This window comes from Numenius arquata, chromosome 3 (assembly GCF_964106895.1).
Source record: "Numenius arquata chromosome 3, bNumArq3.hap1.1, whole genome shotgun sequence".
NCBI lineage: Eukaryota > Metazoa > Chordata > Aves > Charadriiformes > Scolopacidae > Numenius > Numenius arquata.
Window position 1 is genome coordinate 23,014,731 of NC_133578.1, and position 27,970 is coordinate 23,042,700.

At 36.8% G+C, this 27,970-nt stretch overlaps 1 protein-coding gene across 2 annotated transcripts in view; it reads right to left on the minus strand.

Annotated features, from left to right (window-relative positions):
• Positions 1–742: 742 nt before the first annotated feature.
• The window catches only part of TLK1 (tousled like kinase 1), a 70,867-nt gene continuing 43,639 nt past the window's right edge, over positions 743–27,970 (minus strand). For both annotated transcript variants that reach the window (XM_074146050.1, XM_074146049.1), the window contains exons 10-21: positions 26,902–27,038; positions 25,403–25,591; positions 18,377–18,443; positions 14,675–14,772; positions 11,262–11,343; positions 10,888–10,979; positions 10,712–10,801; positions 9,787–9,956; positions 8,497–8,632; positions 5,886–5,997; positions 5,485–5,592; positions 743–2,497 (exon numbers count right to left, since the gene is read on the minus strand). In XM_074146050.1, coding sequence (XP_074002151.1) covers positions 2,321–2,497; positions 5,485–5,592; positions 5,886–5,997; positions 8,497–8,632; positions 9,787–9,956; positions 10,712–10,801; positions 10,888–10,979; positions 11,262–11,343; positions 14,675–14,772; positions 18,377–18,443; positions 25,403–25,591; positions 26,902–27,038 — 1,458 coding nt within the window. In that variant the 3' untranslated portion in view covers positions 743–2,320. The remainder of the gene's footprint in view (positions 2,498–5,484; positions 5,593–5,885; positions 5,998–8,496; positions 8,633–9,786; positions 9,957–10,711; positions 10,802–10,887; positions 10,980–11,261; positions 11,344–14,674; positions 14,773–18,376; positions 18,444–25,402; positions 25,592–26,901; positions 27,039–27,970) is intronic.

The window sequence follows — 27,970 nt, forward strand, 5'->3', positions numbered from 1 at the left end:
CAGAAATGCGTACTTGCAAAGCTGGACTAAGTGCCATGCATTCAGCCACAACAGCCTATTCCCAGATGACAACACCAGGAAAAACAAGTCTGTACGTAATTAGTGCAATGCATGAACCCCCTTATTTTAGGTAGCTGTCAAACTTCCAGTTACTTAAGTAGGTCTCTAATATATTGCCAAACTTCCCTTTACTAGGGGTAACTATGATACACTCCAGATAAGTAAAAATACAGTTAACACAATCCTACGTCTTTTCCTTAGGCAAAACATCCTTCGATTTAACTTCTGACATTGACACACGCAGAATAAGGAGGAATGAAACCTAATGTGAGCTTACAGCTACGGCACATTCTCCCTTGAACCCTGCACTTGGTTTCGCACTGTAGAGAGTGAAAAGGATGCACTCTGGTGTAATATATAGCAGAAAGAGTCACTATTAGAGTCTAATTTTATTCCAGGAGTTAATTTTATTCCATGGGTAAAGAATTCTAGAAGGACCTGTTGAAATACTTAAAGCTGTTCCTATGAGGTCTATTCAGTGAAATGATGTTTTGGTTACTTCATTACAACAGATGTTTTAAGTTTCTCCTCCCCTTTCACCTCCAATGTTACTTAATTATTCTATTATCGCCCTTTTATTTGTAATTAAAGAGAGTTTGCTGTAAATAGCTAAGCGTAGCTCAGTGATATGGTTAGGCGGTTTGTCCTTCCTTGAAATGCAAAAATGTGCAATGAAAACCTTGAAATTTCAACTGTCATTGTTTATTACTGTTTTGGCTACATTCTCTACAATTTCAGCAGCATCTTAAAGAGACAGTTAACGTATCTTTATATACAATGAAAACAAAATGGCTTGCAACATCGGAAACAAGAGCAACAGTTTAACTGTACAATACTAAATGAAAACCTGTGGTAATACAGCCTCCTTTCTCTGCAACATGGACAAAATTACATATAGGTATTCAGCATCAAGAATGGGATAGTAAAAAGAATATTGAATGGGAGAGAGATACACTGTTCTGAAAAATAAGTTTCTACCATACAAGGCAATTAGAAAATGTTTCACATTTTAAAATATCTGTACAAGCCACAAGAAACATTTCCTTGTTGATAGGAACTTCCCAAAATGGAGAATAACCGTGAGCAACTTCTACATGTAGTATCAATGCGCTCTGCAGGTCCAGAGCACAATAAACTGACTTAAAGAACTGTACTGTATATTGCCAACACAGACCTGCTTTACATGCCTTGATTGTTAATGAATTACCTACTCTTAATCTCTCTATAACGTACAGTTGACTTGCACCTTAAGGAGGTCATTTGATTCTTTCGCAAAAGTAAAAGCAACATCATTTAGCAGCAATTAAAAGCGCCTTGAGGGAGACTTAAAAAAAATACAATATCCAATTAGAAAAAGCCATACTTTAAACATTTGTACAGGAATAAGTCGCTGAAATTTAACTGAAAATGTGACATCTGTACAACAATTTACAATAGAGCTAGAAGGGAATTTATCATTATTCCTGCATAGAACATTATACATGACCTGTCTGCATTTGGTTTCATACTGTTGCTTGCTTTTATCAGAAGCCTGGAAAGTATCACAAGTTTCAATACCACAGCAAGTACAGTATTTTTAGAAAATTGAGCGGATTAAAAAATTAGCAATCTGTTTGAGAAATAAGTACCAGGAATTCCATATCACCCTTCCAATCTAAATTCAGTGAAACACCACCACATTTTCGGAGGTACAAGCCTGAGTTGCCAAATAAAATACTACAATTTTATCTGAGGAATCTGATACAGAACATATCTTTGACCGTCTCGCACTCCTTACTTTGGTTTCAAAAGATCAATGTCTTGGAAAGATGGCAGTTTATTTAGTTTATAACCAGGCACGGAATTTTTCCTGTGTTTTCAAATTTGCTCGCTACCCTTTCTTATTTAAATAATGAAAAACTACCCTTCATGTTAGAACTTTCCAGTATCAACCAAACATATTTTAAGTATTAAAAAGATTATTTACAATGTTCCCCAGAAAAAACTAAAAACCTTATCTTCAGTCTTAAACACAGTATACCTGTTAGTGTGTAACAGGCAGCGTCATCCTTCAACGTTTAAAGGTATTTCTCAGAAGGGTACATTTATTCACAGTCCATGATCCATTCCAATCATACAAATGACACTATGTAGTAGGACTTCGGTCTGAAAACACAGTTATCAAACTTGTCCTGTGTAAAAACACTCAAATGCTTTCAAGCTCAAGTCTGCGTCTGGAAACTACACAAAGGTATCATGCCATTCCTCGGGTGCAGAAACTTCAGTATGAAATAATGCTTGAAGTAGGTGGTGTAGGAGATGCTGCCAGCCCAGTCATATGCAAATTTCCTGAAGAATTTGATCTCCTCATATGAGGGAGAAGATAAGGGTCATTAGCCAGCTGGTGGACATCAAATCTATCCTCTTTTCGGTATGCTAAACAGCGTCTGATAAAGGCCTAGAAAAGCAACATAAAAAGTTACAATACTATTCTCCACATAATTACGTCTGCTCAGAAGCAAGTATGTGTGTCCTCCTGGATAAACCAGCTTCTGAACAAATTCTTGTTCTTATGTAATTCAACTCACATGACAGCGTAACATTTTACTACTGAGTCCAAGGAAAAAATGTAATGCCAGAGCAGAAAAAAAATCAATCAGCAAATTAATTGGCTTCAAATAATCACACTTCAAATATGTATTTCCATATTTAGGAACTATATTTACAAGTAAAACGTTAGCATCACACACAATTAGAATTCTGCACGTGCTATCCCTGAACAGTTTAGTAAAAACCAGAAGGCAAATGTCAGAGGATTGAGAAAGTAGAAAGGAGGTCCACAGAGCTTCTAAAACCATTCAGCTGCACAGTAGATGAAAAGTAGATGGAAGACGCAGGGACAGAATTTCAACGCTTTGGTTGACCTTTGAAAGCAGGTGTTACCGCATGTGCCAATGATGGAAGAGAGCAAAATGTGAAATTTGACACTGGTAGTTGCCATGTTCAATAGGCATTAAATAACTAATAGACTATTTAAGAAACCACTACCTGGCTGGAACTCCTTCCCCAGAAAAAACTCAATCCCATCTGCTTAAAAATATCTAATAAATTGAAAAAATTCTGTACCTAGCTTCAGGACTATTCTTGAGACACTATGTTATCCTGAGTTTAGGGCCATACGCTGAATGCCAATCATTTTGTGCTGAAAGTTTCTGTCAAGTCTTATGTCTAGCATACACAGAACATTTGGTCTCCCGAGAGCTTGGGCTTCAGCGTTTAATGATAGAAAATCCTTATTACTGCTACAGAACTGATAAGCACATCATTACTTAATTTAGAACTTAATTTAAAAGAATTACATATCTTTTCTTTGATAAATCTGTTCAGCTGTTTGTTCTTTGCTCCAATTAAAAACTGGAGATTAAAGGACAAAAATCTGTGATACAAGTTCCAAAGAATCCTGCTAGAATTTACCTCTATCATTTACATATCCAGCATGAACAAGGTACAAAATAAAGATCGCACACATCTGTTAATATATATATCCATATGGTCTTAGACATTACGGATTTTAATCAAATCCTTCACAATATATCCTTCATAAGAAATGAATTGTTAAGAGTTGTTTGCAAGACCCTTGGAGTAACAATTTTTGTCCAAACTGCTTGTCAAATACTTCATGCTTCTGTGCTACCGTAGACACATTACTGTGATGCAAAGGAGAACATTGCACAGAATAGGAAAAAGTGAGGAGGATCAAAGGAGAGTTATGTCTGAAAACTAACTAACGATGTCATTTCAGGTTCCATATTTATTTCATCTCCATGTTTTTCAAATCAGAACTTCAGTTTACAAGATGTTCTTTTCAACTGCCAGGCCTATAAATCTTTAAGACAATTTGGATTCTACAGAGTCATCATAAATGGTCTGAATTTACAAGTTAAGTCTGAAATTGTTTTATAGCATTTCCACCAGAGAATAATTTTTTCTCTCTTACAGCTATCGTGACAATGTCAGTAAGAGTGGAGAACACTGAAAGCTTATTTTAGTCTTTCAAACAAACAAACAGAACACGGAATACACAGAGAATGTAAAATAAGTTGCCAATTCTCCACGCTTTCCTGACATCCTCTATATAAAAACTACTACTGACAAAGAAACGCAAAGTTAAAAGACAGGGATATAAACTATTAACACGTAATGTTATCAGTTATGTGATGCGTATTTGTCAACTGCATTCAAGGGACACAATTTTTCCAAATGGCAATGAAAACACAAAAAAGGCAAACAAAACACTCAACCAAACAAAATCCCAAAAATTCTGCAACCAAATTTTCATAACCTTAACTGCAACTCACTAGCACTAATTTTAGAAAATATAACCAATAGAACCAACACAAGCTGAAACAGCAGGCTTATGTACTGAAAAAACTTATTTGCTTGGGAAGCTACAGCCTCTAGAAATAGGTCTCCTTTCCTTTTAAGCTTTAGAAGCTAAATCTTAACATTCTTAAATTTTTTGCAGCTTATGTCCCAAATCTGAATGTTTAACTAGATGCTGAAACTTGAGCAGGCATTCAAGTTGGCATTTTTTTCAACAAGCGCATCTCTACTGTATCTAGCCATGAATATATCTTCCAAAAATTGGGACAGTTTTACAAACAAGTAACACATATATAATGTTTTCTTCCACATTCACAGAATTGGATTTGCGTCATTACGGATGCTCACAGCAGCAATCATTTGGGAAACCACCTTAATCTGTTTCTGAATAGCTAGTCTGTGGAGATGAGTTTGACACTACAGATGTTTCAAAATAAGATTTTCAAATACGGAAAACCACCATCCACACCTTTGTGGCAGATCAACTATTTTGGCAGTCTTATTTCCTGAATCAGCATCAACGCATCTGATAAATTCTTAAGAATCTATGTTTCAAACTTAGGTTTGAATTAATATACACATACTATGACCTTTCAAGGGGAAGAGTGTTAGCAGGCATATCCTCCAGATATTTGGTAGTCAAATAGTTCTTCAAGCCAGTAAGGCTGCAGAGAAAAACATTCACTATTTTCAGAAAGAGCTTGTTACTGTTAGCAGAAGTGTTTCACAAGAACTTCTAGTGAGACAGACTGAGTGAGACACATAAGGTCCTCTGGGAAAAAGCAAAGCAGACAATTTTTGAGGTGGCCTACTTTAAAACCACTTGCAAATTTCTGCAATATATATGTATATATACATATATAGTGTCACTTTGAAGGATGTGATTTTAAAAAGTTGCAGAAGTTTGCTTCAATGAAAACATAAAAATACTAGTCTCTATTATGTTTTCCTGCATGTTTAGTTACTACGTCCCACAGTACTCTTATGTTAACAGAAATTTTACAGCTGAATCCTTTATGACAAATGTTTTAACTGTTACTTGGAGATCATACAAAAAGTTACCTTGGCTTCATTGCTTACAACAGGTTTGACGGGGAACTGAACTTCTGTGGCTTTTAATATTGTATTTTCTTGTAAGATATCTTGTTGCGATTGATTGTGGCCAAATGGCTGAAAAAATAAGCATATGATTTTCTTCAAGAGAGTTATTCAACTACTTTGATTTCATAAATATTCATGCTATACTAAGTTGTTGCAGTGTTAATACAAACTGCTAACCGTTCGGTAAATAAAAAAGTTTCAGTCAAGATTTTCTACATTTCTTGCAATATCAATACACACCACCAAAATGTAACACAAGTAGTTTTCCATGTAGATTCACGTCTTATGACTATAATTCATAGGCTACTAGAAACGGGCATTTACACTAAAACTCTAAGATTTTCAAACAAAATTTTCCTTACCTTTCTGCCATAAAGGCATTGGAAAAAGATTACTCCAACTGACCATACGTCAACCTTATTAGAAATCTTTGGTGGTTCTTTGCCAACTACAAAACACTCTGGAGGCAAGTACCTGGAAAACAAAGTACGCATCTCAGTGTCTGCAAGCAGATGTATGACGTCAGTAGAACTCGTACAAATACAAACACTTCACGCACATCGCTCATCTTTTGACAACTGTACAGTTGCCTTACAGTCTGCATTCCAATGCCTCACACACCCATGAAAACTGACATTAGTTTTTTGTATAGTGAATCAAGTCAAATAGAAGGTCTATTTCACACACACAAATACTAACATTATTTACCTAAATGACCAATTATCACTTTTTTTTTTTTTTTAAACTGGGATCCTAGGTTAAATATGAACCTTCTCCATCCATCAGAGCAAGAAAAGATGAAAGCCATATAGAACATTTTACAGCAAGGCCAGGTTTGGAATCAAGATAATGTAGATATGGCTTAAAGACCTTTTTTATAAAGTTTTTAGTAAGAATGATGACATTAACCGGAGAGGTATATGGTAGACAAAGGTGATTGCTATTTCCATTCCTACAATCTGCAGGAAGCCATACTCCAAAGAACTGAAAGTTGAAGAAGTTCCTGTGCCATTCCTGAATTACAAAAGAACTGGTGAAATGGAACCTCCTTTAAAAAAACCAACAAAACCTCCCAAACATATCAAAATGGGGGCAGTAAAGTATTATTGACGGTAATATCTAAAATTGATAAAAGGAATAAAAACTATTAGACCAGACCAGACATTCTTTCATCAACAGCATATAAGGTTTTAAAACAAATTTTAAAGAAATATTTGTGGAAATGGAAATAAGCAGAAAAATGAGATAAGAATGCAACACAAATGCATCTCACATAATATCGCAAAATCTCTTCTGGAATACACATGTACAGTTCTGATTACAATAATCAGGAAAAATGAGCTTAAAGTGATGCAAGTGAAAAGAAAACTAATAAAATGATCTGAAGAATGGAGAGCATACAGTACAGGGGAAAAAACTTGAAAGCTATAAAAAGACCAAGGAGCAAGTACAAGGAAGGGTAAGAACCTACTTCAGGGAGGACAGTGTTGGAACAGGAACAAACAAGTATAAACTGGCCACAAATAAACACAGTCTGTAAATTAGAAGATTAGGTTTCTAATGATCAGAGAACTGAGGTTATGGAACACACTTCAAATCAGATCACTGGGGACAAAACACTAATTTCATACAAACGCCTGTAAGTTTACAAAAGAGATTGTGTGACCTAACTGGCTGGAAAGGCAGGTAACTGGACCCAGTGACTGAGGAAATCCCTTCCAGGACTATGCTGCTGACACTTTTTGCGATCTGCTCTAAACAGACTCATCCTCATCCTCCACCTCAAACTCCCAAGTATTTTGCTCCTTAATGAAGATTTTGGGGTCAGAGAAAGTGTGAATTAGAAACACAGAGATTCATCTTGAACCTATAATGGCCACAGACCTTTTCTGGTCTCTTAGTTCACAACACCACTAGTGCCTGTGGCATTTCAGATGAAATCCAAAGGCCAAAATTTTTTGACATACATTCCTACAGTAAAATGTTTAAATTGGTGTTTAAATAGCTAAAGCATTAAAAAGAGTAGCAAAAGCCTAACACTTCTAAAATGCTTCAACTTAATTAATCGTCTTTTCACAGCACGTGTGCATTGGCATTTGTGCAAGAGTATGTGCGTCTTCTTTTCTAAAAAATCTGAAGGAAAAGGCAAAAACTTCATTATGCGCAACTTCCAAATATGGGAGAAGCTGCAGAGCAAACGGAAATGACACTGGCTTCTCTGTTTAGAGTTAGGTTTCAGCTCCTGACTCTGATCTTGCTACAGGCAGCATGAGAAGAGAAAGAGCAAATGAATTCACAAGTAATAACCTGGCCAATTTAGGCTTTCTATTCCACCTACCCCAACACAGCTACCATGCACCCTGACTGAAAGAGCTACTGTGCCATGAAGAAGCTGCATTTTTAGAGAGCAAATTCTAGAAACAGGTTTTCTGTAAGCAATGAAATCCTTATTGTCATTCCTGTTCTGCAGCTCTAAAACTTCAGTTTTTTGAACAAGCATGCAAGTGCACACAGAAAACAAATCACAGCTGCTGAGCTGTCATTAACCTTTAGGATGGAAGAGTAAATACTCTCTTGTGCTAAGGACATTACCTGCTGGTAATCCCTGCTCTAAGATTTCCAAGGACTAAGCACCCACACTTAATCATCATAGCTCTGTCAAACATCTTCAACCACCTGCAGCCAAAGATTAAACACCTGCTTCTTCAGGGAAACCATGTTTCTAAATCATAGTGATCATCTCCACATTTTATATATATATGAAGATAAAAGCCACACTGATGCTCTCTTCTTAATGGTTATGTTACTGTTCTAACATTTGGGAATATTCACAGTACCACACAAAAATCTTTGTTTGTCAGCCATGTTAATATTTTTAATCCTAGCTCTCTCCAGATTTGCTTTATATGAGAGCATTTATGACACCTGAACAATGACCCAGAGTCTAAAGTGCAAAATCAAACCAGGCATTACCAGTAAGTTCCTGCTCCCTGTGAAGTTAAATCCATTCCATCCACACCGTAGCTATCGTCATCCATTATTTTGGACAGGCCAAAATCAGTAATCTTTATTTCTCCACATGCTGTTCCATCTACAAGTAGGATATTACCTATCCGGGGAAAAATAAAAATTATCTCAAAAAAGCTAACAGAATGCTTTATTTTCAAAACCAGGTTCAATTTTCAGGAACATCTAACTTCATGAGGGGTAAGTGACAACTTTACATCATCTTTATATCCTCAAGTCTAGATTGCCTATGACACATTTCAGTGCAGTCTCAGGAAATCTCTAGGTTATCATCATCACCTGAAATGGCTCCCTTAGCTGGGAGCTGGCTGGACAATGAGGAAACACCAAAATGTTGTGAGGAAACACCGAAACATAGAATTATACCAGTTACAATGAAGTTTTACATTTTTCTGCCCAGAACAAATCCTACACTAGAGACTTCAGGGCTTGCATATGCCACAAAATTGTGCCAAGAAACTGCTGCAATACTACGAATCTTACTGCATGTGTTAAAGTTGCATGATAATTTCTTGATATAGAAGTTATTTGATTAAGTTCCTCTGAGAACAAAAACTAATGAGACTAAGAATACATTCTGTACAATTCCATAATATAAGAGAAATCTATATGAACAATTTACACAGCAGCAAGCAAACAGGCTGGCACTAAGAGTGACAAACCCCCCCCCCCGCTTGGAAGTGTAGCAGATTAAAGTACATGAAGAATACAAGCATCATTCATGCAAGGTAGTAAAACAAAGGAATCAAGACAGAATACACTGTTTATGACAAGGCTTATCATTCACTGTAAAAAAAATTTATGTAAAGTCCTGTTTTGACGTGCTTACGCTGGGATGCTAAAAGTGATCGATTACTTATTTCATACCTTTACAGGATAAGAAATACATAAAGGAAAAATTATTTACACACCAGCATTCCACAATGATCAGATCGGACTGAGCCAACTAACGATCTTATCTGTTTTTATTGCTAATTAACAATATACGTATCCTATGTACAATACAATTTTCTTCTACAAATTCAAATCAAAATAATACGAAGTTGAAAAGTTATGACAGACATTTTTCCAAAGAAAAGACAGATGATTTTGGCAATAAAACTAGAAAGAAAAATACATACCTTTTTCAGTAGTTTACAATAAGACTGATATACAGAGATAATTCTGGTGTTTTCAGGCATGAATTACAAACAAAATAAAGGATTGAAAAAAAAAATGGTAATATCCCTCATTTACCTGGTTTAAGATCATAGTGTATAATAGGGGGCTTGATCTCATTGAGATACCGTAGTGCATTTACAATTTGCATTACAATGGACCTAGCTTCCTTCTCTGACATCAATTTATGTTGCTTGAGATAGAAATCCAAGTCATTGCCTTCACAGTATTCTAACACTGTGCAAAACCTAGGGTAGAAGTTAGAGAGACAAAATTAAGTAATGTATCAAGCTGCACAATCAGAAACGGAGATATGATGACCTAGTTTGATATTGGCAAGTTTAAGAACAGCTGCCTGAATATTAAACTATATGAAAGAAATTGTTAATGGAACGCATGGCGTAACTATTAGCTTATGAAAACTGACATCAATCAGAACACTCATACTCACCAAAAGAGAAAATGCATTCATACTGACGAGACGTTAAGTTAACCCCCCCCTTATTTATGTAGGCACGTTTCTCAATAGAAAAATATATTTACTATCCCTTAAGATGTGACACAATCTCATGCAAAGAGGTGCAGCCCAGTGAGCATGGGCTAGACTTAGGCTAATAACGCTCCTGATGTCATTTAGTCTTGGAAATTTGTCTAAGCTACAGCAGCCTTTCGTGGCTGCCCTGCAGCAGCCCTTGCTCTGCCCAAAAAACATTACAGCTCTGCATGTCCCTTTCACCCTTGGGACATCCTGTAGGGCTTCCTAGTCAGGTGTTGCAAAACACTGGTTTCATCACTTTATAGAAGGCAATATTTAGCTGAGACTAAATTCTGCAACTAGCATGCTTTACTTTTTTTTTTGAAGTCTGCTTAAGAAAACCCTAAATGCTCTGCTGAATGCAAGAGCATATTATTTTTGTTCAAATACTCTTAATTTCTGTTTTTCTAATAAACAGCACTAAAATCCTTGCCAAGTTGTAGAAAATCTATCATTTTATGTACTTACGTATCTGTATCCAGGGAGAAGTAGTCATATAGTTTAACTATCCGGGGGTGATCCAGTTCTTTGTGTATTCTATACTCTCTGCAGGCATGTCTAAAAGAAGATGGATACATTAACCTTCTACAATCAATAAAATGCTATTCAATTTAACATATGAAGCGTAAGTCATTAATATTTACTTGTGGTAGTTTTCTTTCTTTTCATCCCTCCAGCTTTTGTTAAGCTGGTGAATCTTCACAGCAGCATATCTTTGTTCATAAAGATCAAAAGCCTAAAAAAGGAACCCACAAATATGGGAAAGTTATAATCAAAGATGATAAAAATAACACCCAATAAAGAGAGGAAAAAAATTGGCATGCAATTCGTACGTCTACTGGCAAGTCTATTGTAATGCTACCTCCCTCCACAGGTTAATCAAAGTTTGTTCAACCGGTGTTTAAAGATTATACCACATTACAATCCTCCTTATTTAGATCCATTCCCTCCCCCAAAAATTAAACGTACAAATGTACATGGCTCAAACATTAGATTTAGCAGACTCAATACACTCTACCTTGTATACTTCACTGAAGCCACCTCGGCCAAGTAAATGGAGTAACAAATACCGTTCATTCAATGTGGGATGATCTTTAAATCTCGAAAGAAAAAAAAATTAATTCTATTAAAGGTATACAAATAGAGTCTAAAATGTAAACCTCTTAGTATTACTTCTCAAATGGAGCTTTCTTTTTACTAGCAATATATAATATGCTGAACAATATTACACCATGTGTAACCTTATGGCACGACTATACAACATGGCCGATTTCAGTACCTTTTGGCTGGTGTACAAATGCTATGACAATACCATCATCAAGCCAGTCAATTCTGGCAAACTTTCTGTTATTTTTCTCTATTTTTTTTGAGGATAAGAAAAGCATCCTTAAATTTAAACACGCGACACAAGGGCTCTCTGCTGTGCCAAATTTTAAAGAAGTCTCAAACTTCAGCTTTCTGGAACAGACGAGGAAGAAATTCTTCCAATTTCACACAAAACATGACCAAACTTGTTGTACATACCTGCCTCTTTTTAACAAAATGGATTTTACATAACACTAAGAAGTTAACTTCTTAACAAGGAGCAATATGGAGAAAACACATCAAAGGACTAAATATCTGCTCACACCCTAAGCCATAGCAAGAAAACACTCTTTCCAAACACAAAATGATGCTGCAGGACAGAGAAAAGGACAATACTCTCCTGAAACATGCTGGAGACAAAATACATCCTTCCATCCAACCAGGGGGAAGGGAAGTGAATACTCATCACATTTCTAGTGCAGTAATGAGACAAATACACTCATGAATCTAGGGCCAGCTGCCAATTTTAGTCCACAGAAAACTTTAAGGAAGAGTTTAGAGCTAGTCTGACAACAGGTCATCCCATCCTTCCATGTTCTCTGGAGTTTTGGAGGTGTGGTCATAGACAGTCATGCATTTGAAGGAACATGCATATTCTTGCTTAATGCGCCCCTTTTAAACGTAAAACTTTCCTCTTCCTCACTATTGAGATAGTAAGGAAGAAGAAATACATATTTCAATGCTAAAGAAGTTTTTAAAAAAAAATCATAAAAAGTAATGAACTCGGTGTATAAGAAATAACAAATTTAGAGGTAGCATCATTATGTGATTCATGTCATGTGACCAGTAGCCCAATTCTTTAAAATCACACTCAACAAATTTAGATCTATATTTTCTTAGTCCTTCTATTACATGTACGCCTCTAGTAGGGCCAGTCTTGTGAACACTACCATCTTCCTTCTCCGCTGCTGCTTTTGCTACTCTGTGTGACTCTCCGTGGCTCAGAACCCGCACCTTGCAGGTAGCCCTAGCATCACGTGGGCTCTAAACCCAGACGGGGAAGCCCTAACCGGTACTCTCAACTTGTCCTGTTATCCCAGGTGCAGCTTTAAAGAACACAGGCAGATATACAAGTGTCTGAACTGGGCAATATTTCCTGTTCTTCATCGTCAAGGCTGGAAACCCAAACAGGTGAGTTTGTTGCCTACTTTATATTTGGGATGTTTGGGGAGGCCATGCCTGGGTGGAGGGAAACATTGCTAGAACAAGAAAGCAGGCTCAACTTTACACCACAGCTGGATGCTGAAAATCCCAACAGGATTTGAGTCAGGACCCAACAGCTGCTTCGCTTCAGAACCCTCTCCCTTATCAAATGGTCAAGTTGCCAAGGCACGTTAGGAAAGACAGCAGCGGCTATAGACCTAAATTACTTCTCCACTGCTTTTGTCTTCTACGTTATTAGTGTAAGCTGCAGCTTGGCCACTTGGTAAGTACTCAAGTCTAAGCTCCCACAAAAAACATGAACACACAGTTTAAACTTTTTGTTCTGTACTACACAATGTGTCAACACTGACTGCAGAAAATGAGCAGTGAAGCTGCAGTATTCTGCTTGTCCATGTCTTGTAACTCTGGTTTCAATTGGGACTCTAATTTGGACATTCTTTGCCCTACATATAGAGTATTTACATAGTCAAAGCCTGTGACTTTTCTCTAGCATTTACTCCTCCTTGTTGAAGGATCTTTTTAAAAAAAAAAAAAAAAAAAAGGCAAAACCACCCAATAATCCCCTCCCCCTTTCTAATGCAAACACTGAAGATTAAAAAAGGTTATCTTTTAACCTGCCAAGAACTACCTGTTCATTTGTTGTAGGACATTTCTTTTTTACAAAAATATTCTGCCATCAAATTCTAAGCACCAACACCCATTATTTTTCATATCCAAAACACAACACCAATTTAGCTATCAATTAGCACTATAGCCACATGTTAACAAAAAATTGCTGTATTCCTGTAGGGTCGGTACGGGGACCATTAAAGCAGTTAAATACAGTTTTACATCTTGTTGCTTTAATGTTTAAAAGTCTTAGTGTATATATAATTCTATTGTGTCTAAAAGGTAAAAAATAAAATAAAATCCTGAAGTCTTAAGGTTACTGTTTCATAAACATTTTACTAGTGCAGAAAGAAGCCCAGTCCCATCATCTTCTTCCTCTTGGCTGCTCATTCCACGCGTGCACTGCCCTCTCTCCTCATGGCAGCATAAGCATTTTTGAAATTGGAATAAAGAACTAGATCAGGAAATTGATCCAGGGGTAAAATTAATCCAGAAAGAGAAACCACAGGAGCTGATTTTAACTTGGATCAATTTCCAGCATCTGTTGAGTAAAGAAATGCCATTGCAAGCATGTGAAAGGAAACAAGGCAAGGGCATAATGAAGTAGTCAGGGATAGGCAGGACCAGTTCCTTTCAAGCCTGAAGTGTTGGTGAAACTGTAATGTTTACGTTTGTATTTGCCATCATGGAAAACAGACTAATTTTTTTTAGTTATGTAATTATTACTTTCAAATCTACGTAGTAAGAGCCAATATTAAATGACAATTTAACATTATGATATATTGCCATGCAAGCTGAAGTACAAAGTAACATTTAACATAATATGAAAGACTTTGCATTTGTCTTTTTCCTACTAGGTATCTGTACCTGGTAGGAATGAAATTACAGTGCAATAAAACGAAAACTAATTTTAACTGCATCACAAAATCGCTGCTGTTGCATCAAACCTTCCCTCTGTTTTCTTGCACTATTGTCAGCTAAGTGAACTGCATTAGGTTCCCTTACAAGTACTTTTCTTTCCCTAGTAATATGGTCTAGCAATTTTTTGCTCTCCTGGACTATAAGCTGTGTATATATGTTATTTCTTGCATATTCAATAAAACCATTAATAAGTTTACCAAATTATAAGTAATTCTGGTTTTAAGTTTAAATAAGTTGGTGTTTAAAATATATATAAAAACAAAGAAAACCAAAGAAAAATTTATGAACCAGTCTCTCCTCTGTAGGTAAAATGTGATTTTAGAGCATTATTTTAAAAACAGACATGCAAAATTAAGACAGTAAGTCTCTTACTGTGAATTATCTTCATTATTTATTCTTTTCAGTTCTCTTATGTGAAGATTCCTAACTCTTTCCAAACGTTCAAGTTCTGCTTGTATTTCAGCTTCTTCCTGCAAATGAAAAGAATGAAATATAAAAGCTCATTTACTCCCCGTTTGAAAAGGATATTTTTACCCCTGCATCAATACCAGTGGTGATGGAGGAACATTACATTACAAAACCCTGCTGAACTGGAAGAAAGCACTGCTTTTCTCTTAAAGCCAGAAAAATTCAGAAAGATAAGGCAAAAGCCTGTTTCAAGGAACCTTTCTGTCCACGAACCCACAGGTAATGGGATGTTCACAGTTTTGTTCTGCACTGTAGGGATGCTATTTGAAATGAGAGGCAGCTGGGTTTGTACCTCAGCCAAGGAGAGAAATTATCTGGGAAGCGGTCTGAAATTGATGTAGAAAGAAGAAAAAACTGAGATATGTGCAGTTATAGATTTTGTAGATACCGACAAATTAAGATGTTTAAAGTATTTTGAGGCTGAAGTGCAAATCAAAAAAAGAATAAAAGAGTAAGTCATTACAGCAGAAATGTTCTTAAGGTGTTGATACAAGACACCAAAACCAAGCTAATTTAAAATGATTTTTCCATTCATATCTTATTAAAATTACAAATGCAGAATGTTTATTGCCTGAGATTTTGAGTGCAATTTCAAAAGAAGCATGTCAGGTATGAGTACATCCCCTAACCAATTTCAGCACTTAAAATCATCTCATCGTTATGCTACGTATTAGAGAACACTGAAATAGTAGTTTACTCAGATTCTCTAAAAAAAAATGAAGAATTCATGATGATTATGTATCTATACTCGAAGTGAAAAACGTATGCTCATTGAAAGACACTATAGAAAGGGTTGCATCTAGTTCAGAGTTAGTACCCTCTAGAACTTGAAAGTTTGAATAAAGGGGAGACAAAATTGGTCCATACCAGAAAGTTCATAATTACAGAATTACTCTAGCTGAAAAGGAAAAAGGCAGCCTGGTATCTGATATGTATTTTCTTATTAGCAGTCCCAGTGGAAGCAGTGCCCCACATCATCTCTTGATATTTTGGCACAGCCTCTTGTACAGCTGCATGGTGAACTGTGGAAACTTGAAAACTAATCAGTCTTTTCTTTTTTAGAAAACAAAACAAAAAACCCCCAAACCTCACAAAAAGATATGTTTGGTTTTTGAAAGAAGGTAGATCAGTTCTCCAATCCAATTTACACTGTGACTGTACAACCTGGTGGTGCTGGTAAAAGCAAGAGGGCAACAAGTCATGGCACAAGGGGACGGAGTCTCCGAAGTCAGCAGAAGGGAAAGAAAATGCTGTAAAGCTGGTATTTCCAAACACTGTATATCATAAAACCACATCCTGAAACAACTGTATTTACATAATCTAAAACACACGTTAAATGACCACATTTCCAACGAGTTGAGGAGTCCAGACCAGTGGATAACCTGAATCCCTCCCCATAAATGAAGGAAAAAAAACTCTCATCCCAAACCAAGATGCTAGATGAACCTCCATTCAAAAAACAAAAATCAAATTCCTAATAATTTAAAAACTGGACTAAGTAATGCTAATCTGCTAGGAGATCTGGGTGGACCATTTGTTTTTCCTAACATATAATGTCAAGGTTGGTTTTTTCTCCCCTCTTTATACAATGTTAAACTCTTTTTTTTTTTTAATATTTAGATTCATCCTTGTAGATTTCTGTTAAATACCCTGAAATGATATGCAGCTCCTCATAACCCAATAGTCCTTTATAAAGAATTCTAGCCCTTTCTCCCCCTGCAAAAGGCCACACACTTATACACACACAATTGTCTATGTTCTTCCCAAAGGCTGACCAAAAAAAAAAATCCATCAGTTATGCCTCTTTTGGGCTTTTTTGTTCATATATTATGCAATTCAGTGGTTCTCAAAATGTGGTTCATAGGCCAATGTTAGTCCAAAGAGAACTGGCTGGTTGCATTGTTTCCAGCTGTTATTTAGGACACTCAGGCTGTGAATACCTTTAAGCAAGAAAGAACCAGCTTAGCTGCCTCAGGTCACTGCTATATAAAAGGAAGTGAGAAAACAAGAGCCTCTCTCCAGGACCAAAGCTGCTAGCTGGAAAAGAATTTCCTGGGGAGCAGAAGGAAAAGAAAACTGATGGTGGCAGCATGTACAGGGCACCAAAAATAAGAGCACTAGGAAAGCATCTGGAGAGTGAAAAGGAGGAGGAGCAGACAGCAAAACAGCATATGCAGAAGGAAAGAGGAAAAAAATGTAACCAGCAAAGCAGCACTAGGGAAGAAATACAGCCACGTAAAAAGGAGATAACAAAATTGGTTTTCTTAGTTAAAAACAAAGTACTGCATGTAAGAATTCAAATGCAAGTATATTTTTTTATTATTAGTTTTAGATATATTCAAACATGATTTGCTAAGAAATAACTTTGTTTCCCCAATGGCATTTAGTCAAGGAAGTTCCTTCTTATACAGGGTACCCCAGCATTGATGCTCAAGGTGAAAACAAAATTCTGTTATTAAACAACTTTGTAACAGCTTCCTTCATATGCCACTTGAAATTTCCATTAGACTTCAAAAAAGTTAAACCATGGCAAAAAAACTACAGAACTTCATGTGAAGCTGGTGCTACTCCTAAAGCACTAACAACGATGAACTATGTGGGCAGTCTACTTCACTAGTACCAACAAGTTTATATGCAGATTCTCTGCCACAGATTCAAGTACTTTCTTGTCATATTCTTTACAAACAGCATCAGTGTTCAAGAGGCCCGGTTCAGTTTGTTATAGTAGAATTTTTAACAGGTGACTTGTACATTTGAAGAGAAGAAGCCTGAAGCAGACTCTTGCAACGTTTCAAGGGGAAAACCACTATGATCTGTTTTGACTGAATGCCTCAAGAACTACTGTTCAGCAGACAAAGGTACTTTCCTTTCACACTTGTTGAGGTGTTTCTGCCTGCTTCTACTGTCATTCCTTTTCACAGGTTACTCCTCTAAATCTTTGCTTGAATACACAATAGTTTGTTAATATCATAATTATTACACAGATTTACTAGAATGATGGGCTTCAAGAAAAAAGTCCTGCTTTTTTTTTTTCAAAAGTCAAAAACCAGAGTAAAATGTCTGACTGCAAAAATAATTTAAGATGCAGAGAAAAGATTTTCCATAAAAGTAGGAAAATTATATTCTCTCTTGCAATAGGTAGTATGCTAACTGGTAACAACTGAAGTGGATATTGCAGATGATCAAAACATCATATTCATTCAGAAATGCAATGCTTTGTAAATTGGACCTTTTTAAAGGTCAAAAACTCATGTAAAAAGCCCATTTCTCAAACTTGGATGACTCTGCTTCCTGAGCTCTGAAACAAGAGCAGTATTGGTGGCATCATCACTGTTGCAAGGATTCAGAGAATCAGTACAGTGTTACACTGGATGGACTTACTACTACTGCTCTGTACTCACAGTGTTTATCGTAAGTTGAACAAAACCAAACAAACGGAAAAAAAAACCAACAAAGAAGGAAAGCCACTATTAGGCATAAAATTGTACAGCACTTTTAGTATTATGTTTTCTAATCAGAAACCCGTCTCCTTATTTTGATAGTACTAGTTTTTATAATTTTGGGCATGGTGAAAGAAAATCTTATAATAACAAACCGTATGCATACCTTTTTGAGATGTCCTAATCGAAGTTTGAAAATTTCCTCCTGTTCGTGATACTCTGCTAGAGTCAAACTGAAAAAACAAAACAAAGCAAGCATGTAATTACAGCTTTTATATGATGGTAAAAAAAAACCAATAGCATTCTTACTTAAATACTACAGTAAATAGAGTATCTTATGTTAATTATTTACTACAACAATACTAGGACTGCATTTTTGAACCATCTGAATATCTTAGTTTGTAATTTCAGGGTCAAAACATACTTACAGAACACTTCTGTGTCTGGTATTCTGGAATATTAACTGCCTCTCCCACTGGACCATTTCTGTTCTCTCAGATAGCCTGTTAGATTATCTGGGTGCACCCTGAATCATATCACCATCCCAGTATTTTAGCTGATGCTACTCCACTGCTTAGTTCTCAATTCTAACACTTAATGAACCAAAGGATGAAGATCCAGAAACCAACTAGACAAGACTGATAACACTGGATTTTTAAACAGTGATTTAAAGAACGTAGTGCAAACCCATATATTCCAAGTTCATTAACACTACATTTTGCATGAGACCACAAATTCAGTTTTGAACTGGCATGCAACTCTTTTGCTTGCTCTCTTTTCATCTTCCTTTGAGAAAAGATTCCTGGCTACAATTAATTCTGTGTCCTAGCAAGTGTACAGACGGTTAGGGACCACTAAGTCAGTTATGATCCAGAGGATCTAGACCATTCACACAGTTTAGTAATTAAGAAACTCACAAACAGTAATTAAGAAACTCACAAACTGACTGCATGCAGTATCCATCTGACAAATTAACAAAAAAGCCACAGGAGACAAACCACGAAAGAAAAGAAACCAAAGAGACTTCCAGAGAAGAAACCATACATGTAAGATGAAGGGGATCAGGGCATAGGGAAGGAGAACGAGGTATGACCTCCTTAAAAGGATTCACACAAATCCCTATGAACAAATTAAAATTAAACATTTTATTGTTTTGCCTAGATCTACTATTTCTTGCATGATGCATTGCATAATACATTTTCACAAAGTCCATATTTTAGTGGGTTCAGTTGATAAACTGTCCTGGAAAGGTAAGTTACACGAAGTGTTTAGAAGGCTATACATGCAGTTCATATTGCAAGCCTAAGGAACTAGTGCCTTGAGAATCACCAGTAGTTTCCCCAGAGGTGAGGGACACCAGTACAGATTTCCCTTATAGCAAATGCCCACTTCGGTAAAATTTGCAGAAATTTAATAAACTGCAAGTCTTTTCCTCCCTTTTAAATTTAGATGAAGTCTACCAGTTTTCAGAATTCTAAGCCCTGTATTTATTGGGTCTCAAAAGTTGTTAATAAAGGAATGCATCTTTTCAGGACAAAATTTCCAAGAACCTGTAAACAGCTTTACGAGACGGTAGTTATGTCATCAACCTTCTGGTCTATAATGTATAGAAAACACTCAGATCAGGTGGCAAAAGCACCCATGACCACACCCTGTCAGAATTTGAGAAGGAAGAGATCCTTTCTTTTAAGAAGCATCATACAAAGTTACCCTGCATCTTTTTTTTTTCCTACTGGAACGAAAAGCAGCCTGTATTCCAGTCAACAGATATCCCCAAACACTCTGAAGGCAATTGACTGAGGAAATTTGCCTCTCCAAGAAAGGCAAAAGGTCCCTGAATGCCAAATTTTGAGACCGAAGGTTTATATTATTTTCCTGGCAGAACCTCCTCTGGGTTTAGACAATTTAAGCTACATCTTAAAAGAAGAGACATTAAAGCAAGTGTGAAATGGGGTGTCTCAATAGCTAGGAAAGCTGGCAATGCATTCTCTGTACAGTTCAAACAGCAAGAAACCTAAGAAAACAATGCTCTAATGCATCTGCTAGACCTATCAAAGAGAGCATCAAGGCCATGCTAGACAACTCGCAGCAGCATCCCTGACATTTTTTGAATACTTCTACTCAAACAGCAAACTACTCTAAAATGGATTCTCAATTAAAAAAGACAAAGGATCAATGCCAGTGTGTGTGAGATTGAATATTATTCTTTCCAGATTCTTGTCTGCAGTATAAATTACAAATATGTGCATTTCCAGAAACGCAGACAGTGAAGTTTGACTTTCTCAGAAAGACTAGTATTTAGGTGGCTTAGCAAAGCTGAACCACAAGTAAAACACCCGGAAAATACGAAGCTTGTGACATGAACTTTCAGAATTTTCTTCGAACACTGAAAGCCCTAAAACCATAGATCCACTGACAAACTAACATAATATAGGAAATCCGGTCCTTTTTATAAAACCTCAGCTATCTATGCAGAGTTATGACAAAGTGCCTAGACAGCTCTAGCAAGTACTGCCTTCCAAAAAGTTCTTAAATAGCCCTACCGAGCACAGAGCACAAATTAGAGGTCATATTGAAAACATTAAGACTCAAAGTCACTCTTTCCATATTTCCATGCTATATCCCAATGCATTGCTGTTTTCCATTTTTCTATTTCCTTACAAATCTAACTCAATTAGAGGCACAGCATGATTCACAGCAATTTGAAACTGTCATTACTGATGACCACATTTTGGAGGAAGGTACACAAAACATTGAACTGTACACAGACGTAGTCACTTTGGATTTTGTTCATTTACTTATGAAAAACAAAGCTTCACTCCCCCGTATTGAGAAACATTTACTTTTTTTTTTTTTTAGAAGTAGGAGTTTATTACTTTTTATCTATAAATAAACTGTACTTCATATCCATATTAAAATAGCATACAACAAACAACAGTAAAACAATGACAGTGTGCACACTGTCTGTTTTCTGGCTATAGGCCACCACCCTGCTGCACAGGCTGAACACATCCAGCCTAGAGTCTGCTTCCTACCAGTCCACCACTTCCCACCTGCATCCTCCCGCCCAGTGCCTTTTGCAAGGCAGCAGCACGCTGGAGGAACCTTCTGAAAACAGAAGTCGCCTACGAGACACCATCATTTCCCACAGAAGGGGTTGCTCCTCCATCCCCTGAAACACGCAGGTCCCATGAAAAGCAGAGGAAGAAAGGTTGAGGAGCACAGGGGAGGGACATCAGACAGAAACAGGCTGCTGCCATCCACTAAATGAACTTAAGTTGGATAGTCAGGCTTGAGGCTAATCTGAGGAGCTTCCCCCTTCTTGGGGAAGAAGGGCAGCTGGGAGTAGGTTGCATGGGTTAATCTGATAACAGTCTGGTCCTGACTGTGATCTTTTTCACTCAAAATTACGGTGCAATAAATGCTGTATTTTAACTGTCTACAGCCAAATGAACTATCATAGACATGCAATGAACTCCTGAAATTCCCAAAAAGAGCACTGGATGTACTGTAATTTTCCTGTGACATGTAGGGCTACGGTGTGCCACCTTTACTTGTCACTGGAAGAAAGCGACAGCTTACTTGGCCTGAAAGGTTTGATTACCACTAATTTAAAAGTTTTTCTTCATTAGAAAAAATAGGCCTTCCAGTCATTTTACAATGTTTTCACAGCCAAATTTCAAAGGCCTTGACACAGCATGCGTGGGTAGACATCGCCAACCTTTGCACTTCTCCCTCACAAGTTCAGACAACACCACCTTCTATGATCAAAACACTCTTACTAGTGGGTACAGACAAGACAGAAAAACAAAATGCCCATGTGCTCCTTGGTTGTCATGACAATCAAGCCTGGCACACTTACAACTGTATCTGCCCGCACCTTTTCCCAGTTGAAAAATCATCCTTAATACATAGGCACAGCAGAATGCAGCCATGTCCCCAAAGAGTCCTACACACATCCAGTACAAGTTTTTGGCTACAAATTCTGAAGTGCTCCTTCTTTGGTCCAACCCTATTCTCACTCTAGTTCCTCGAATTTTTACAAGGACAGGCAGACACTGACCAAGTCAAAGCCTTCCATGAGGTCTTTTCACCCATTGTTTCCATGTTTGCCTTAGAAAGAGACTGCCTCAGGAAAGGAACTGTCTTTACTTGTCCTGTAAAGCCCAGACACATTGTTGGCACTTCAGCCTGAAAAAGTTTCTGAAAATATTTTTATTTGTTCTATACAGAACAGAATGCTCTCTCTAAATGATGCATTTGTTCAGCTACAGTAACAAAATCTGCCAGCTCCCTCTGCCCTCCTATTCCAAATCACATGCAGGGACAAGGATGGATGCAGACTCCCATGGAGGAACTGGGAAGCAGAGGAAGAGGTGACTGGGAAGTTAGTAAAACTGACAGGTCTGAAGCCGCACAAGAGGACTACACCAACTCAACTAAGTAAAACGCTGCTCCTAGAAGTAATTGTCTAGAAGTGGAGACTAGCATTATAATCACTCAAGTCTCCAGAGAATTTGGAATAGTCTTCAAATAGATTTCTCCAGGGCTAGGAAGACAGCTTCTTCAAATGAATGTTTTTTCTTTAAATAAATTTCAATTTATTCCTTGCATGTAAGACTAATAAAATTACTTTGCTTAGTAGGAAAGAGATCTCTCAAAATTGAAACGACTTTGTAGTTTTGGTTTGGACCACAAAAAGGGAAAGAATGATGGAAAACCAGCACAGTGTTTACTCATCTGTTGCCTGTTATTTAAACACCAAACCCACCATTAACTCACAGGATGCTGGCAGATGGCCACTTTTATACTAATAACTTTAAAAGAAAAATTTTTGCACTGAATTCATATCAGAGACCATAGTATATTCAACTAAAGTAAAACAATGCCTCGGGCAACACCTTCAATCCATCTAAAAAAGTTAACGTGTTTTGAGAAAGGGCTTCAATAATACTGCTTGTTACAAAACTATAGACCACTTCGTCTTGTCAATACCTGCAGCTGGAGACATTTTCTAAAGCAAACATCACAGCGGCACCGAAACTTGTTGCTAACAACTGCTAGTAAGTTGTTTGTTTGTTTAAAAAAAGATCTGCCTAATCACTTGCAAATATGTTATGATCATTTACTACTGGTTTAGTTCATTAATCTCAGGCAGCTCTTCACTTCCCCACGCCTCATATAAACAGAACATCTTCCATTTGGCTATACTAATTAAGATCATTACTTTCAAAGTAACACAGGAACAGTGATAAGCACAATGTAATAGAAGGAAATCACATATAGCAGATGACATGTTTACTCTAAAATGGAAATGCTCAATTAATAATTGTTTTACCAAGATACACAAAACATATTTAATTCTGTACTAAGAAGCAGAGAGGAGTGCAACACATAATACTGCTACACAAAATTGTAACGAATCCTAAATACAAACATTTAAAAAACCCTTTCAAGTAAAGGTCTAAGAGCATGATGTGGGTTAATGATTCCATGACCTCAGGACACATTACAGACATTCTCAAAGGTGTGAATATAGGCAAGCAATCTCATATCTAGATAATAAAATGATCAAATTAGGATACTTAAAGGCAAAACACTTTAGATTCAACAGCTTACATTTATGCTAGCATTAGATATAAAAGGGCAATTCAGACTGTTCTCTTTGCAATTCCATAACCAGTAACCATTTTCATGTGCCATTTACCATGTAACTGGTTAAGCCAAATGAAATGAAAGTTTGAAAAGTTTTTAGTCATTTAGAAATTATCTAAACCTGCATAACACCAGAAAATATTCAGAAGTCTATTATCAGGAATTCATCTTGTCCTATTTAATAATTAGAACATGTATTCTGTATTTTCCCCCAAATGTGTATTTTATCACCTCCTAAAGCAGCAATAAGATTATAGAAATTTATCATGTATGAAGAAATGCCAAAATTAAAAATTATGTATTTTTTCAGGTCTTTTCCATTACTTAAATGTTTTTAACATGACGATAATCTTTACTGTACTATTCAGAAGTATTAATTATGTTCTAAGAAGAAGAGAAGTAGGCACTAAGTACTACTAAAGAATCAATTTGAGTAATGACTCCTCAGCTCTCTACCAAAATGCACAAGTAACAGTAATCAAGATTTGCTTACATTGCCAGCCTTACTAGTATATTTTCATATTTTTGTTACAGCCAACCAATTTCACAATGTGAACTTTAAGAATGATGCATTATGCAAAACATATGCAGCTGTCTTCAAAATGATGGTCCAAACATAGATATTTTACAGATCTAACCAGAGCAATTTATTTAACCGCCACCCCCAGAGGTATAAATTACTACCATCAAAAGTGAGAGGTGACAGGTAACCATGTCCAACACATGCAGCCTTCTTCTGCAATGTAACACAGATTAATCTGACAGTCTTTTTAGCCCTCGTTATTTACTTTTTATTTAAGCCGACTAGGAACAGATAGACTATCAGCTGCTGCCTCTTAGCATCGAGAGCAGTAACTAGTATCTCCAAGCAGCAACTTCTTAAAATACTCAAATGTCAAGAACACATCTGTCTGTGCCTTGAATTATACCATTTCTGTCTGCAGGGAAAAAATGGCACTTGGAAAATGAAGAAGTCTTTGAGAGCTCTCAATTTTTATGTTTAAATGACAAAAAATTTCAACATTGTCAATATGTCGGTAACTTCTGAATGCTAGATCCTGAGAGCAACTGTCAGAAGGGAAAAAAAAAAATTTTCTCCATTTGTTTTTAGAAATGTCTTCAAATCCTAAAGACTGAAAAAAAGCTTTTCTTGTCACCTAAAGACTGTTATATGAAAAATGAAATTATCTCTAAGTAAAGGAGAGGCTCCTAACGCAACGTGGATCAAGAAAAGGTCAGTAGGTATCAGTGACATTGCAAGAGTAGGAAACCAGGACTCCTCTAGATGAGGAAAACAGAAGGAACAATGCACAAACACAGAACGGGCCTTTCTCTGGTGACTCTACCAAAAATAAATTGGGCAACTGTACGACATCTTCATAGGCAGTGGTGCAAATTTCCGTAACATCAGCAAGTCCTCAGTGAGAATATAGCTGCTGAATATACAGAGTGTCTTTTTATGCTGTTGTTTGAATAGAACTCACAGAGACAATATCTGAGAATTTATGTAAAAGACTGATTGAAATGTTAAACTTACAGCTGTGGTAAATTGGGTCTAACAAAGGGATCGTTTTCTGCCCCATTCACAGCTTTATTTTTCCTCTGCTTGGGTTCAGAATTGGCAGATGGTGCCTGAGAATTATTTGTAGTTGGAGGCTTTCGCTTGGCCAGGAGCTTTCTTTGCCTTTCAATGTCTTCCCTTTGTTGATTCACCCATTCTTGCTGCCTGTAAACCCCAAAAAAAGCTTTATTAAAGTTGCATCATTTTGCATTTTTTAAAGAACTATCTTTTTAACTGGTAAAACATTATGAAATTAAAAAAAACCAACAACTTACTATGCATATGAAAATGTTTCCTAGGAAAAAGAACACCAATTTTCTTCATGAGCTGGGAAAATTTTGGGAAACTTTTGGCACAATATATTTTTGAGATATGTGGTTTTGTTTGTGTTTTTTGTGGGGGGAGGGGTGTTTGTTTTTGAAAGTGTTACACATGATTTCCGCACAAGAAAGAGAAGGAAAAAAAAAAAAAAAAAAAGGTATCTGACCTGGTGGATACCTTCTTTTATACCATCAAAAGAAATGTAACAAAGTCAATAGAGACTACTTCACTTTGTTCACTTTTATAGGCCAAATACTGAGTTTGATCTGACCATTCCCAAATAAATCATTAGTTTGGTTGTATGGCAAACAATTACAGCTTTTATGCAAAACACACCTACAGATTGTTTTTAAGATTGTCTTAAAAAGCAATGCCATTGGCAATCACATAATGCTAAGACTACATATTGCCCCTCAAAAAATAAAATCTTGGTAAATTACTTTTTTATATATATACACACATAAATAACTCCAAAAGACTGAGTCAGACTTGTTACCAAAGAACATCTTTTAAGGCACTGCATAATTACTTTACCATCTCTGATGGTCTCCCAGAAACCTCTTCCTTGGCCCCATCTCTGCTGAATTACCTGTTGCAGCAGCTCTTTTCCAGGTGGCTGCTCTCCCCCACCCACTTGCACTAGGCCCTATCTGAGGCTGTCAGATTTGTCACTCCTCCTTCGTGGCACCAAAGAGATGGATGCTGAAAAAGGTGCTGCAGTGATGAGTGTGCAGGCAGCACCTATGTGACCTTTATGTGGGTTTTATTTATTCTCACCTATGAGAACTTTATAGATCTCATCTGCCCCAATGATCCCCAGTGATACATGGTTAGCTGCATGAAAAATCATTGATTTAGTTTTATAGCTCTTTCTACCAGCTGAGCTGAATAATTACGTGCTGCTCATTTACTACATTCATGCTTTTCTGCGGATAGTTAAAATCAAGTGAAACCAAACTGTCTTTCAAAGACACCCAGCCTTAGTATTCTCTCAGTTGATTAAGAGAATTCTGTACTGTATTCTCAGTCTTCAAAAGGCAAAGCAAAATACAACGTCTGAAAAGCTGCTCCAATCCTAGAACCTTAGTAATAAAAAAATCCACTAGAGGGAACTAACAATTAGTGAGAATTTTAAGAACATAGCATTTACTAACTTCACAAGGTTTTGAAATGCAAAGCCATCTGTCCACTGTTCAGTAAATGAAGCACCATGACGAACTGTTGTAAAATGCCCCAGGCGTAATCTGTCTTGCATGCTCTTCTCTCTGCTTGCCAGCTTTTCCTGTGTGCTCTAAGAAAACAAAAAAAAAAAATTCATATTCAGTAATACTATAACGTTCAAAAAGTCAGTAAAAGATTTTTTTCCTCCATCAACTTTCTAACAGAGGGATAAAAGGAAAGCAGATGAAAATATTTTTTATTACTTTACTCCATTTATTCTAATTTTTGCAGAACTCAAACATCTGCACTTTTCAGAATTGGTACTAATGACGATTGGTACACCAAAAAAAATTGAGTTTGACTCAGCTTTCCTATAAAGTTCACTGTTCTTCATAACTAATGAAACACTTTATTTGTAAATACAGCAAAACTGTTAAGAGTATGAGCATCATACAGTTACATAATTGATTATGTCTGCACATGTCTATTACGCTAAATGAGCCTGATATCAGAAGATATCTAATGCACCTAAGATACTTAGCCTGGAAACTCGCTTGACAGAGCACCTATGTTACTACACATACTAAACAGACTGAGCTCACGAATCTCTGTGTGGGAATGCACTGCAGGTTGACTCAACTGCAGTCAGATACCTACTTGCAAGTAACAGAAGAAGGTGCCCTTCTCAGAACTAGTCACTACTACCACAGGCATCTTTGGGATGTGGTAAATGATTGAGTCTGCCTAATCTGCTACAGCACAAGAAGAAAGAGCACTGTGAACACCACTGATGGACAGAGACCTCTTAAATTGCTGCAAATGTTCGCTTCTTAAGAAAAGTCTATGGCCCAAAATCACACACACACAAAAAATGTGAGAAGTTGACAGAATTAAGGATCTTTGTGCAAACAGACCAGATCAAAGAGAAGGCCTGCATGGCATTTCATGAAAAATGGCCTATGTGATATTCTCAGTCTGAAAGTGCCCACCTTGCACCATGCTGAGCAGATCTGATGCATCTTTTCCCTGCATTCCCCTCATGCTGGAACTTAAAAAGGACTG